Raw genomic sequence first — 15,477 nt, 5'->3', positions numbered from 1 at the left:
CTCTGTGTGACAGCACTATTCACAATTATACAGCAAGGAGATTGTTTAGCCTGGGAGGAACAGCGTGTTTAAAAGCTGCCTTTCTGAAACTATTATTCAAGTGGATGACCACCTGTCTCTTACCCTGCCTTGTCTCATGGCTGTGCTTGTTATAGGTAACATCCTCATTACTTGAGCTTCTAGCAGGAGTTTGGCACAGAAATTCCAGACCACACATCAAGAGACTGATGGCTGTAACGTAATTTAAAAAGTAATTCTCCTAAAGAAAGAGCAAGTGTGAAGGGTAGGCCCAACTCCTGCTTTATTACCGAGTAAATTGCCTGCCCAGCCCTCCCGCTAACAGGGCTATTTTCTTCCCAACTGCAGGGGGTCTAAGGCGGAAGCTGATTGAAGTACATTGCATCTTCTGAGCGGAGACTGGTTGTTACTTTGATGGACATCCCCTATACAGTGTCTAAGATGCAATAATAAATGATACTGTCACTCACTCTTGGATGTGACAGAGCAGGGAACAGCTCTGTGCCTAAGTATCAATCTGGTGCAGGAATATACATTCCAAATACAAACATAGAAATTGCTGGGGAAAGTAAGGTGTAACTACACTCCTACCAAATCACTGAACACAACTTTATCAGTGTTGCCTGGACTCAGCATAGTTTCACACAGGTCAGAGATACTCTGGTACACCATTCAGTGACTATATCAAGAATACCTGACCAGAATGACTGCCCGAAACAAACAGGTTATTCATATTTATGTTTTGTACTTTACACAACCATGAATTTTGACACTCAAAGATCAAATATACGCTGGCAATTCCAGCACATAATAGGGACTGACACTCCCAGTGCAGCACTGAGGGAGTGCCGCACTGTCAGAGGGTCAGTACTGAGGGAGTGCCACACTGTCAGAGGGTCAGTACTGAGGGAGTGCTGCAGTATTAAAGGGTCAGCACTGAGGGAGTGCCGCACTGTCAGAGGGTCAGTAGCGAGGGAACGCCGCACTGTCAGAGGGTCAGTACTGAGGGAGTGCTGCACTGTCAGTGTGTCAGTACTGAGGAATGTTTCACCGTCAGAGGGTCAGTACTTTGGGAGTGCCGCACTGTTAGAGGGTCAGTACTGAGGGAGTGCCGCACTGTTAGAGGGTCAGTACTGAGGGAGTGCCGCACTGTTAGAGGGTCAGTACTGAGGGAGTGCTGCACTGTCAGAGAGTCAGTACTGAGGCAGTGCCGCACTGTCAGAGGGTCAGTACCGAGGGAGTGCTGCACTGTCAGAGAGTCAGCACTGAGGGAATGCCGCACTTTCAGAGGGTCAGTACTGAGGGAGTGCCGCACTGTCAGAGGGTCAGTAGTGAGGGAGTGCCGCACTGTCAGAGGATCAGTACTGAGGGAATGCTGCACTGTCAGAGGGTCAGTAGTGAGGAAGTGCCACACTGTCAGAGGGTCAGCACTGAGGGAGTGCCGCACTGTTAGAGGGTCAGTACTAAGGGAGTGCCGCACTGTTAGAGGGTCAGTACTGAGGGAGTGCCGCACTGTTAGAGGGTCAGTACTGAGGGAGTGCCGCACTGTCAGAGGGTCAGTACTGAGGGAGTGCTGCACTGTCAGAGGGTCAGTGCTGAGGGAATGCTGCACTGTCAGAGGGTCAGTAGTGAGGGAGTGCCGCACTGTCAGAGGATCAGTACTGAGGGAGTGCCGCACTGTCAGAGGGTCAGTACTGAGGGAGTGCTGCACTGTCAGAGGGTCAGTGCTGAGGGAATGCTGCACTGTCAGAGGGTCAGTAGTGAGGAAGTGCCACACTGCCAGAGGGTCAGCACTGAGGGAGTGCCGCACTGTTAGAGGGTCAGTACTAAGGGAGTGCCGCACTGTTAGAGGGTCAGTACTGAGGGAGTGCCGCACTGTCAGAGGGTCAGTACTGAGGGAGTGCCGCACTGTCAGAGGGTCAGTACCGAGGGAATGTCGCACTGTCAGAGGGTCAGTACTGAGGGAGTGCCGCACTGTCAGAGGGTCAGTACTGAGGGAGTGCCGCACTGTCAGAGGGTCAGTAGAGAAGGTCAGTGCTGATGGAATGTCACACTGAGGTTGCTGTCTGTCCTCTCAGATCCATAATAATGATCCCATTCCACTATTTGATGATTGGAAGGGGATCTTCCCAGTGTTCTCTCCATCTCATCCAATAATTAAATTCTGGTCCTTACTGCAGTTTTGTTTCTGGGAGTGTTCTGTGTTCTGTGTTCTTTCCCATATTACAATAATTCAAAGGTAGTTCATTGGCTGTACAGGGCTTTGAGATGTTTTGAGTTTTTCGGAGTCTGATATAAATTTTTTCTGTGCCATGAAATCATCTTTGGGCCAATAACGATATTTCAATAATTTTATTCTCTGTCTGAAACTATGTTCGCATTAACATCCAACAACATCCAACAACAAAATCACAAATGGAAGGGTAGAGTGTGGTGGAAATAATCTTTTGAGGTGTGTCTATTTCAATGCCAGGAGTATTGTGGGGAAGGCAGATGAGCTGAAGGCGTGGATAGACACATGGAAATATGACATTATAGCCATTAGTGAAACTTGGCTACAGGAGGGGCAGGACTGGCAGCTCAATGTTCCAGGGTTCCAATTTTTCAGGCGGGATAGAGGCAGAGGGATAAAAGGTGGGGGGGGTGGCATTGTTGGTCAGGGAAAATGTTACAGCGGTACTCAGGCAGGATGGATTAGGGAGCTTGTCTACAGAGGCCCTATGGGTGGAGCTGAGAAACAGGAAAGGTATGACCACATTAATGGGGTTGTATTATAGACCACCCAATAGTCAGCGAGAATTGGAGGAGCAAATCAGTGGAGAGATAGCTGACAACTGCAAGAAACACAAAGTTGTGATAGTAGGGGATTTTAATTTTCCACATATAGATTGGGACTCGCATACTGTTAAAGGTTTAGACGGGGTAGAGTTTGTAAAATGTGTTCAGGAGAATTTTCTACATCAGTATATAGAGGTGCCAACTAGAGAGGATGCGATATTGGATCTCCTATTGGGAAATGAGTTAGGGCAGGTGATGGATGTGAGTGTGAGGGAACACTTTGGATCCAGTGATCATAATGCCATTAGTTTCAACCTGATCATGGATAAGGATAGATCTGGCCCTTGGGTTGAAGTTCTGAACTGGAAAAAGGCCAAATTTGATGAAATGAGAAGGGATCTGGGAAGTGTGGATTGGCACAGGCTGTTCTCTGGTAAGGATGTAAATGGAAAGTGGGAGGCCTTCAAAGGAGAAATTTTGAGAATGCAGAGTTTGTATGTTCCTGTCAGGATTAAAGGCAAAGTAAATAGGAATAAGGAACCTTGGTTCTCGAGGGAGATTGTAACACTGATTAAGAGGAAGAGAGAGTTGTATGAAATGTACAGGCAACAAGGAACAGATCAGATGCTCGAGGAGTATAAAAATTGCAAGAAGCTACTTAAGAGGGAAATCAGGAGGGCTAAAAGAAGACATGAGGTTGCTTTGGCAGACAGAGTGAAGGAAAATCCAAAGAGCTTCTACAGGTATGTTAGGAGCAAAAGGATAGTGAGGGATAAAATTGGTCCTCTTGAAGACCAGAGTGGTAGACTGTGTATGGAACCAAAAGAGATGGGGGAGATACTAAATGGTTTTTTTGCATCTGTATTTACTGAGGAAACGGGCATGGAGTCTACGGAAATAGGGCAAACAGGTAGGGAGGTCATGGAACCTTTACAGATTAAAGGGGAGGAGGTGCTCACTGTCTTGAGGCAAATCAGAGTGGATAAATCCCCAGGACCAGACGGGGTATTCCCACGGGCTTTGAGGGAAGCTAGTGTTGAACTTGCAGGGGCCCTGGCAGACATATTTAAAATGTCAGTATTCACGGGGGAGGTGCCAGATGATTGGAGGGTGGCTCATGTTGTTCCGTTGTTTAAAAAAGGTTCCAAAAGAAATGCGGGAAATTATAGGCCAGTAAGTTTGACGTCGGTGGTGGGCAAGTTATTGGAAGGTGTGATAAGGGGTAGGATCTACAAATATTTGGATAGACAGGGACTTATTAGGGAGAGTCAACATGGCTTTGTGCGTGGTAGGTCATGTTTGACCAATCTATTAGAGTTTTTCGAGGAGGTTACCAGGAAAGTGGATGAAGGGAAGGCGGTGGATGTTGTCTACCTGGATTTCAGCAAGGCCTTTGACAAGATCCCTCATGGGAGGTTAGTTAGGAAGGTTCAGTCGCTAGGTATACATGGGGAGGTAGTAAATTGGATTAGACACTGGCTCAATGGAAGAAGCCAGAGAGTGGTTGTGGAGGATTGCTTCTCTGAGTGGAGGCCTGTGACTAGTGGTGTGGCGCAGGGATCGGTGTTGGGTCCATTGTTGTTTGTCATCTATATCAATGATCTGGATGATAATTAGGAAACATAGGTTGGACTAGGAGATTACAGGGACTGGGAACGTCCGACATGTGGAGTTTTTTCAAGGAGCAGCTACTGCGAGTCTGTGATAGGTATGTCCCTGTCAGGCAAGGAGGAATTGGTAGGGCTAGGGAACCGTGGTGCACCAAAAAAGTTTCTTTGTTGGTTAAAAAGAAAAAGGAGGCTTATGTTCGGATGAGACGTGAGCACTCGGGTAGTGCACTAGAAAGCTTTAGATTGGCTAAGAGGGAGTTGAAGAGCGAGCTTAGAAGGGCTAAAAGGGGACATGAGAAGACTTTGGCGGATAGGGTTAAAGAGAATCCTAAGGCGTTCTATAGGTATGTCAAGAACAGAAGGTTGGTTAGGGCAAGTTTAGGGCCAGTTATAGATGGCAGAGGGAAGTTATGTGTGGAACCGGAGGAGATTGGTGAAGCATTGAACCAATATTTCTCTTCGGTGTTCACGCAAGGGGACATGAATATAGCTGAGGAGGACACTGGGTTGCAGGGGAGTAGAATAGACAGTATTACAGTTGATAAGGAGGATGTGCAGGATATTCTGGAGGGTCTGAAAATAGATAAATCCCCTGGTCCGGATGGGATTTATCCAAGGATTCTCTGGGAGGCAAGAGAAGTGATTGCAGAGCCTCTGGCTCTGATCTTCAGGTCGTCGTTGGCCTCTGGTATAGTACCAGAAGATTGGAGGTTAGCGAATGTTGTCCCATTGTTTAAGAAGGGGAACAGAGACTTCCCCGGGAATTATAGACCGGTGAGTCTCACTTCTGTTGTCGGCAAGATGTTGGAAAAAATTATAAGGGATAGGATTTATAGTTATTTGGAGAGTAATGAATTGATAGGTGATAGTCAGCATGGTTTTGTGGCAGGTAGGTCGTGCCTTACTAACCTTATTGAGTTTTTTGAGAAAGTGACCAAGGAGGTGGATGGGGGCAAGGCAGTGGACGTGGTATATATGGATTTTAGTAAGGCGTTTGATAAGGTTCACCATGGTAGGCTTCTGCAGAAAATGCAGATGTATGGGATTGGGGGTGATCTAGGAAATTGGATCAGGAATTGGCTAGCGGATAGGAAACAGAGGGTGGTGGTTGATAGTAAATATTCATCATGGAGTGCGGTTACAAGTGGTGTACCTCAGGGATCTGTTTTGGGGCCACTGCTGTTTGTAATATTTATTAATGATCTGGATGAGGGTATAGTTGGGTGGATTAGCAAATTTGCTGATGACACCAAAGTCGGTGGTGTGGTAGACAGTGAGGAAGGGTGTCGTAGTTTGCAGGAAGACTTAGACAGGTTGCAAAGTTGGGCCGAGAGGTGGCGGATGGAGTTTAATGCGGAGAAGTGTGAGGTAATTCACTTTGGTAGGAATAACAGATGTGTTGAGTATAGGGCTAACGGGAGGACTTTGAATAGTGTGGAGGAGCAGAGGGATCTAGGTGTATGTGTGCATAGATCCCTGAAAGTTGGGAATCAAGTAGATAAGGTTGTTAAGAAGGCATATGGTGTCTTGGCGTTTATTGGTAGGGGGATTGAATTTAGGAGTCGTAGCGTTATGTTGCAACTGTACACAACTCTGGTGCGGCCGCACTTGGAGTACTGTGTGCAGTTCTGGTCCCCACATTACAGGAAGGATGTGGAGGCTTTGGAGAGGGTGCAGAGGAGGTTTACCAGGATGTTGCCTGGTATGGAGGGGAGATCCTATGAGGAGAGGCTGAGGGATTTGGGATTGTTTTCGCTGGAAAGGCGGCGGCTAAGAGGGGATCTTATTGAAACATATAAGATGATTAGAGGTTTAGATAGGGTGGATAGTGATAGCCTTTTTCCTCTGATGGAGAAATCCAGCACGAGGGGGCATGGCTTTAAATTGAGGGGGGGTAGTTATAGAACCGATGTCAGGGGTAGGTTCTTTACCCAGAGGGTGGTGAGGGATTGGAATGCCCTGCCAGCATCAGTTGTAAATGCGCCTAGTTTGGGGGCGTTTAAGAGATCCGTAGATAGGTTCATGGACGAAAAGAAATTGGTTTAGGTTGGAGGGTCACAGTTTTTTTTTAACTGGTCGGTGCAACATCGTGGGCCGAAGGGCCTGTTCTGCGCTGTAATGTTCTATGTTCTATGTTCTATGATAATGTGGTAAATTGGATCAGCAGGTTTGCTGATAATACAAAGATTGGAGGTGTAGTGGACAGTGAGGAAGGTTTTCAAAGCTTGCAGAGGGATTTGGACCAACTAGAAAAATGGGCTGAAAAATGGCAAATGGAATTTAACGCAGACAAGTGTGAGATATTGCACATTGGAAGGGCAAACCAAAGTAGAACGTACAGGGTAAATGGTAGAACTCTGAAGAGTGCAGTTGAACAGAGGGATCTGGGAATACACATACAGAATTCCCTAAAAGTGACGTCACAGGTGGATAGGGTCGTAAAGAGTGCCTTTGGTACATTGGCCTTTATAAATCGGAGTATCGAGTATAAAAGTTGGAGTGTTATGGTGAGGTTATATAAGGCATTGGTGAGGCCGAATTTGGAGTATTGTGTACAGTTTTGGTCACCTAGTTACAGGAAGGATGTAAATAAGGTTGAAAGAGTGCAGAGAAGGTTCACAAGGATGTTGCCGGGACTTGAGAAGCTGAGTTACAGAGAGAGATTGAATAGGTTGGGACTTTATTCCCTGGAGCGTAGAAGATTGAGGGAGATTTGATAGAGGTGTATAAGATTTTGATGGGTATAGATAGAGTGAATGCAAGCAGGCTTTTTCCCCTGAGGCTCGGGGAGAAAAAAACCAGAGGGCATGGGTTAAGGGTGAAAGGAGAAAAGTTTAAAGGGAATATTAGGGGGGGCTTCTTCACGCAGAGAGTGGTGGGAGTGTGGAATGAGCTGCCGGATAAAGTGGTAAATGTGGGGTCACTTTTAACATTTAAGAAAAACTTGGACGGGTTCATGGATGAGAGGGGTTTGGAGGGATATGGTCCAAGTGCAGGTTAGTGGGACTAGGCAAAAAATGGTTTGGCACAGACAAGAAGGGCCAAAGGCCTGTTTCTGAGCTGTAGTTTTCTATGGTTCTAACTCCAAGCTGCCTTGCTTTCAGAGAATTGTGACTGTGAAAAATCTGGTGAAAATTTGCAGAAACAAGTTTGACTTTCAGTTGCATGGTGCAGAATTGATTTTCATGGGGGACAAAGCCCATGATCTGGAGAGTGAGTGGAAATTTAAAACCAGTGACGTTAACAGTGCATTGCCATGTCAGCTCCTACCTGTCAACTTTGACATGTTAAGGCTCCCTCTGTGCAACTACCTTGGGAGAGAGAATTACCATCTGATAATCACTTTGTTAGAACACAATTTTAACAACCTTTGATTAAATCAACAGGTTTCCTGGATTTCAAGACTTTCAGTAATTTGGGGAAGTGAGTACCTAACAATTGAGGGGCAATGGCGCCTCCTTCTTGCAGTTTGGCTACTATCAACATGACTGTAGATTGGATCTCAGATCGATGCCCATGCCATCACAAGCATCCGCTGTTCACAAACCTGTAGCTGCGCAGTGAGAGAGGAGTAACTCTCACGCGGCACTGCCCATCGAATAGACAGAGGCTGAGCTCGCTAGAATTGCTAGAATTCTTTACAAAGAAATATACACAGAAACTAGAAGCAGGAGGAGGCCATTTGGCACTTCAAGCCTGCTCCGCCATTCATTTTGATCATGGCTGATCATCAAATTCAATAAAAGCAAATTATTGCAGATGCTGGAATCTGAAACCAAAAGAGAAAATGCTGGAAAATCTCAGCAAGTCTGGCAGCATCTGTAAGGAGAGAAAAGAGTCCAGATGACTCTTTGTCAAAGCTAAAAGGCAGAGAAAGTGGGAGATATTTATACTGCAGGGTGAGGGAATGAAAGAGGAGTCAAAGCCACAAAAACAAGGGGAGAGGCTAAGAGGCACTAATGGCAGTCCATAGAGAGAATAGAAGGTGCGAATGGCCAAATGGCAGAGAAGCTGAAATCAGAGGGTAAGGTGTGACTGGTGAAGATATGGGGGGAGGGGGAGATGGGTGGGAGAGAGTTAAAATTGAGAAAAAGGGGAAAAAGGGAAGCAAGGGGGAGGGGAGATAAGAAAAGGGGGGATACAAAAGGGTGAAAGAGTGGGGGGGGGAAGAAAAATAAATAAAGACAATAAAGAAATAAAAGGTAGAGAACAGTTAAAAATTCAATAAAATGAAAACAAAGGGGTGGAGGTGGGGTGGAGCCAATCATCTGAAGTTGTTGAATTTGATGTTGAGACCGGAAGGCTGTAAAGTGCCGAGCCGGAAGATGAGATGCTGTTCCTCCAGTTTGCGTTGAGCTTCTCTGGAACATTGCAGCAGGCCAAGGACAGACATGTGGACATGGGAGCAGGATCGTGTGTTAAAATGGCAGCAGCCGGAAGGTCAGGGTCCTGATTGCACACAGACCGAAGGTGCTCAGCAAAGCGATCACCCAGTCTACGCTTGGTCTCTCCGATATAGAGGAGACCACATTGGGAGCAGCGAATGCAATAGACCAAATTGAAAGAGGTGCCAGTGAAACGCTGCTTAACCTGGAATGAGTGTTTTGGACCTTGGATGGTGAGCATGGAAGAGGTGAAGGGACAGGTGTTACACCATCTGCGATTGCATGGGAAGGTGCCGTGAGTGACGGGAGAGGTGTTGGGTATAATGGAGGAATGGACTAGGTTATCCTGGAGGGAATGTTCTCTACAGAATACTGACAGAGGGAGTGAAGGGAAGATGTGTTTGGTGGTGGCATCACGCTGGAGTTGGCGAAAATGGCAGAGGATTATGTTTTGCATGTGGAGGCTGGCGGGGTGAAATGTGAGAACAAGGGGGACTGTATCCTTGTTCTGGGAGGGAAGGGTGTGCGAAGTGGACCGCATGCTGTTGAGGGCCCTGTTGACAACTGTCGGCGGAAATCCACAGTTGAGGAAGAAGGAGCCCATATTAGAAGCACCACTTTGGAAAGTGGCATCATCAGAACAAATGCGATGGAGGCGAAAGAGCTGAGAGAGAGGGATGGAGTCCTCCATTAGTTACATCTTCAAAGAATTCCAATGGAATTTTCAAGCATGATTTCCCTTTTGTAAATCAATGCTGACTTTTTGTCTGATTATACCACTGCTTTCTAAACACTGTGCTATGAAATCCTTGATACTAGACTCCAGCAACTTCCCCAGTACCGATGTTAGGCTCACTGGTCTATAGTTCCCATTTTTCTCCCTTTTTGAATAGTGGGCTTACATTAGCTACCCTCCAATTTGTAGGAACCATTCCAGAGTCCAAACAATTTTGGAAAATAGCTACCAATAGATCTCCTATTTCTAAGGTCACTTCCTTAAGTACTCTGGGATGAAGCTTATCAGGACCTGGAGATTTATCCACCTTCAATCCCATCGATTTCCCCAAAACCATTTCTCTACTAATGCTGATTTCCTTCAGCTCCTCACTAAAACATGTTTCTCTCAGCACTTCTGGTACATTATTCATGTCTTCCTTTGTGAAGACTGAAGCAAAGTATGAATTTAGTTCCTCAGCTATTTCTTTATTCCCCATTATGAATTCTCCCGTTTCTGACTGTAAGGGGCCTACATTCTTTTTTGTCAATCTTTTTCTCGTTACATACCTATAGAAACTTTTACAGTCAGTTTTTATGTTCCTCGCTAGCTTACTTTCATACTCTATCTTCCCCTTCTTAATCAATCCCTTGGTCCGCTTTTGCAGAATTTTAAACTGCTCCCAATCCTCAGGACTATTGCTTTTTCTTGCCAATGTGTGTGCTTCTTTTTTGAATCTGATACTATCTCTAATTTCCCATCTAAGCCATGGTTTAGCCACAATTCCCTTTCCACTTTTGCACCAAATAGGAATAAACAACTTTTGGAGTTCACCTATTCATTCCTTGAATGCTACCATTGCCTGTCCATTGTCTTTCCTTTCAGTAATGTTTCCCAATTCATCATAATTACCTTTATTGAGATTCAGGACCCTGGTCTCAGAAACAATGACGTCGCTATCCACCTTGATAAAGAATTCTATTATATTATGGTCACTTGTCCTCAAGGGTTCTCTCACAACTAGATTGCCAACAATCATTACCCATTGAACAATATCCAGTTCAAGATGGCCTGATCCCTTGTTGTTTCCTCAATGTATTAGTCCAGAAAACCATCCCGTATATGTCCAGAAATTCCTCCTCTATTGCACTGTGACTAATTTGACTCTCCCAATCTATATGCAGATTAAAGTCACCCATAATCACAGATTTCCTTTATCACACGCATCTCTGATATCCCAACATTACCCCTATAGTTTGGTGATCTGTAAACCACCCCCACAAATGTTTTTTGCTCCTTGTTATTTCGACCCACAGAGATTACACATCATCGACGCTAATATCTTTCCTCAATATCGTATAAATGTCTTCTTTAAAAAACAATGCAACTCCACCATCTTTTCTTTTATGTCTGTCCTTTAGAAATGCTGAATAGCCCTCAATGTTTAGTTCCGATATCTGGTCACCTTGGAGCCACGTCTCCATAATCCCAGCTGTATAATTCCCTTTACATCTATCTGCACAACTAATTCATCCATTTTGTTTCAAATGCTCTGAACGTTCAGCTACAAAACCTTCAGGCTAGTCATTTAATGTTCCTTGTCCTGTTCCTACCATATTTACCTCAGAGCGTGTCAATAGAAGTTGCTAGATTTCTGGATCTAATAACATCAGGTGATACGGGGATAGTGGAGAAATTAGAGTCGAGTAGAGCTCTTTTAATGACAGAGCAGGCTCAATGGACCGAATGGCCTACTCCTGCCGTTCCTAATTTTCTGCGCTTGACGGTTCTGAGTACCCAGTGCCTCAGGAAGTTCAGAGTCCATGTCACACGATGTCAGCTATCAGCAGCCTCCAGAAGGAAGACTGAATCCTTATTGGATTAGGTAAGCATTTATTACCAGTGATTTCAAATCGCCACCTACAACGCTTTAATCGTAATTCTCTGCATCCTTCCGGGATTTTGCTGGACACAGGTTCAGAATCTTCCACTTGGCAGGTCACAGGTCCATAAGACATGTCACAGCTGGCTTGTTTTCCTGGGCTGCACCTGGGACATTGATTAACCATCTTTTCTTTTTCCTTATCAATGCCCAGCCATCACACATAACTCCTGGATCGAGCTTTCATTATACTTTGTCCCAGATGGGAATTGTGCAGTTCTCGTAACAGGTGTCGTCTCCCCTGGGGTGAGACTATAGCTCCCCACAGCAACATCCCATCTTCACAGGTTACCTCCATTCTTCTGTGTTTGTAGAATTTCAGCAACTCTGAATTCTCATATTGCCTCCCTTGCATTACCATCCTTTTAACTTTTGACAATACAGGCTCTCTTTCTGTCCACACCTTTGTGTGTTTTGCTGAGACTGACAGGTTCTGTACCAGAGGTAGTGCCAGTACAATCTCTTGAGGAATGGGGAGGGATGATGCTACTGTTTGTAGCAAGGGCAACCAGCTGAGTGCATCTGTGTTTGATATCTGTGTCCCAGGCCGATGCTGAAATATTTAACTGTAAGTTGCGAATAGTAGAGGCCTGTTGCACCCGGGTGAAGCACACATAATTCCTGCATCGGCAAGCTTCTTGAGAGTGTTCTCCCCGACATCGCAAACAAGCTTCAGCCCTCACTGCTGTACTCCATCTCTTAGACTCTGCTATGCCCGTTCCTGGGCTGTTATTCAAAGAACAAAGATCAAAGAAAATTCAGCCCTCCAAGCCTGCACCGACCATGCTGCCCGACTGAACTAAAACCCCCTACCCTTCCGGGGACCATATCCCTCTATTCCCATCCTATTCATGTATTTGTCAAGATGCCTCTTAAAAGTCACTATCGTATCTGCTTCCACTACCTCCCCCGGCAGCGAGTTCCAGGCACCCACCACCCTCTATAAAAACTTGCCTTATACATCTCCTTTAAACCTTGCCCCTCGCACTTAAACCTATGCCCCCTAGTAATTGATTCTTGCACCCTGGGAAAAATCTTCTGACCTCCACTCTGTCCATGCCCCACATAATCTTGAGCACTTCCATCAGGCCCCCCCTCAGCCTCAGTCGTTCCAGTGAGAACAAACCAAGTTTCTCCAACCTCTCCTCATAGCTAATGCCCTCCATACCAGGCAACGTCCTGGTAAATCTTTTCTGTACCCTCTCCAAAGCCTCCACATCCTTCTGGTAGTGTGGCGACCAGAATTGAATACTATATTCCAAGTGCGGCCTAACTAAGATTCACAACAAGCGTTTGCCACCAGAAACAATTTATCTTGTTTGGCACACTTTGCAACTCACCTACGCTCTGCTCAGCAAAGTAAAGTTTATTTATTAGTCACAAGTAGGCTTACATTAACACTGCAATGAAGTTACTGTGAAAATCCCCTAGTCGCCACACTGTGGCGTCTGTTCGGGTACACGGAGGGAGAAATTAGCATGATCAATGCACCTAACCCGCACGTCCTTGGATTGTGGGAGGAAACCGGAGCACCCGGAGGAAACCCACGCAGACACGGGGAGAATGTGCAAAGTCCACACAGACAGTGACCCAAGCCAGGAATCGAACCAGGGTCCCTGGCGCTGTGAGGCAGCAGTGCTAACCACTGTGCCACCCAGATATTCAGTCAGCTGGGACAGTTCAACAGCTTTTTCTACAGAGATTCTGGTCTTGGCCAGTAACTTATTTTATGTGATTAGGCTGTTTATCCCACAGACCATCCGCTCACTTAACATTTCTTCCAAAGCTTGGCCGAACTCACAATGCTCTGCTAACCCACTAAGTCTGGCCATGAAGCCTGAGAGTGCCCCCTAGCTTTTGGACTGTCGAATTAAATTCGTGTCTCAGCTTAATGACTGAGAGACGGGGATTGAAATGTGTTTTCACCAACTCCATGATCTGTTTAAAAGTCTGTGTGTCGGGAGCATCTGCCCATGTTAAACTTCTAGCTGAACTGTAAGTCTGGGGGCAGAACAACCTTTTGCTTTTCTTCAGTTATCATTTCATTCGCTACAAACAATTAATGCAGCCTTTCAATTTACTGCCATCAGTTTTCCACTTCTGGGTCAAATTGTTCGATCTTTCCAATCAAAGGCATTTTAATGTGTGAACATGTCTTGTTTCTTCATATTCTCGATGCTCAAGTCTCCTTTCCCTTTAGCTGCACACTGCAATCTCCAACTATTTCAAAAGTCTGTCCTCATCGCCAGTGTAATAAATTGAGAGTGACTCGATGTGGCTCAAAGTAACAAAGGCTTTATTGCAAATGATAAATCAGTGTCTCTAACAGACGCTCAGACTGAATTAACTCAGACACAACACAGACTGAATTAACTCAGACACAACACTCCTCCCAGGCTCCAAATACGGGGCCTTCCCGACCGGGTACACATCCTCGCTCCTGATTGGCTCAGTTTCCTGCCTCGACAGCCCATCAGGTCCTGCCCAATCGCGTGGTCCTCAGGTAACGCCCCCTTAAAGGGGCCACGCTACCACAAGCCACAGCGCTGTTACACAAACACAAATAATTCTGAACATGACAGACACACATTTTAACAACATTTTAAAGGTTTTTACAAAAAAACCTGTAAATTTTGTACACTATTTTCTCACAAGTACAATGTCAATAAATAAGAATTTTTCTCCCAATCCTCAGCTCCCCAGTGGAGTTGCTGGTGGTGAGAATCAGTGGACCAGGGAACAATCCGTCTGTACTCCATTCTGACAGTTTCAGGTACCTGACTGTCAACATGAAACCCTTCCATAAGCTTGTTTCCAATGGCTCTTTAGATGTTGGAACTGAGATCAGGTTGTGCAAGTTTGCTTCATGCTGCTGCAACCTGATTGGATAGGAAACTAGGATCAAAGTGATAATGAGGGGTTTTATTGAGAAGCTACAGCGATGTGGTATAGGTGTGGGAGCGACTGTGTTTTCATGAGCTTTGACGCTATTCATCTTTTAAGATGATGCTGCCATTGTGATTGGAGTTGTGGACAGCGTTGGCTCCCCAGCACAGAGTATTGGTACTCATGTTGATGAACTGCGAGATCTCCCAACGGGAATGGATGATGTGGAGAAGAGAATCCTGCCTGTCGGGAGGACAGTTTCCTCAGCTGGAGTTCACCTGCAGTCCTTGGAAATCCTGCTGCATGGGAAGTCACGTGTCCTGGTTGTTTCAGCGAGGTGGAGCTGGAGGAAGAGTATCTGTGCACCCGGTCTCCTGAGGGGAGCTGAGGATGTATTCCCCACTGAATTTAAGAACTGGCTGCCATGCTTTCACAACCTCGATTTGAGGGCTGGCCGTTTTGAGTTCAATGAAGCACATTGTAAACGGTCGCAGTATTCTGGGTCATCAAAGACTCTGACCACTGGTCTTACATTGTGTTGTTCTCAGTGTTAGTTGAAAAGGGTTGGAAGTGTCTGAATGTGTTGTGTCTTTGCCGCCCGCTGGAGCCGGGGTTTCTCTTCACCGGGGCTTCAGGACGATAATATGGCGGAGGTTCAAAGGCTTCGACGAAATTCTGGATGGATTCGGGATGTTGCTCGACGATCACGCTCCATGGATAGTTATTTTATCCTGCAGTTCATCATTAATCCTGAACTTTGGTCCCTTGATTTTGTGATGTTGCCTTTTATCCTGAGAAGGGTGTATGATATCCAAGCACAGAGACATTTGTCGCTTGTTAGACTGTGAAAATCAGGATTGCCTCTTTTTTCTTGTTCCTGTCTATTGTGTAGTTGTGTCTCTGTTATCCTGTGGAGGAGGGTGTGCAGTCTGGGGCCATGTGCTGATGACTGTGTTCTGTTATCCTGAGATTCCCCAACTTGTCTTTGTATACTTTCTTTATCCATACGAGAGGAGACGTCAACTACAACAACTGCAATGATTGATAATCGGAATCAGTTGTGAGAATATTGGTTGGTCTCTTCTGTATGTTTATGTGGGATAACGATTACTTTGCACAGGGCTAGATTTTGGGAAATTGATG

General features: G+C 45.6%; 1 protein-coding gene across 1 annotated transcript in view; it reads left to right on the top strand.

The window, feature by feature from the left end:
* LOC144499982 (uncharacterized) overlaps positions 1–14,888 on the top strand; it is a 173,721-nt gene extending 158,833 nt beyond the window's left edge. The window contains exons 19-22 of the mRNA XM_078222719.1: positions 156–238; positions 11,308–11,391; positions 14,144–14,301; positions 14,452–14,888. Of these exons, the coding sequence (XP_078078845.1) occupies positions 156–238; positions 11,308–11,391; positions 14,144–14,301; positions 14,452–14,888 (762 nt within the window). The remainder of the gene's footprint in view (positions 1–155; positions 239–11,307; positions 11,392–14,143; positions 14,302–14,451) is intronic.
* Positions 14,889–15,477: the final 589 nt, after the last annotated feature.

The sequence above is a fragment of the Mustelus asterias genome, chromosome 10, assembly GCF_964213995.1.
Source record: "Mustelus asterias chromosome 10, sMusAst1.hap1.1, whole genome shotgun sequence".
In the NCBI taxonomy this organism is placed as follows: Eukaryota; Metazoa; Chordata; class Chondrichthyes; order Carcharhiniformes; family Triakidae; genus Mustelus; species Mustelus asterias.
The sequence above is the reverse complement of the archived record's forward strand: the minus strand, read 5'-3'. Positions and strand labels throughout refer to the sequence as shown.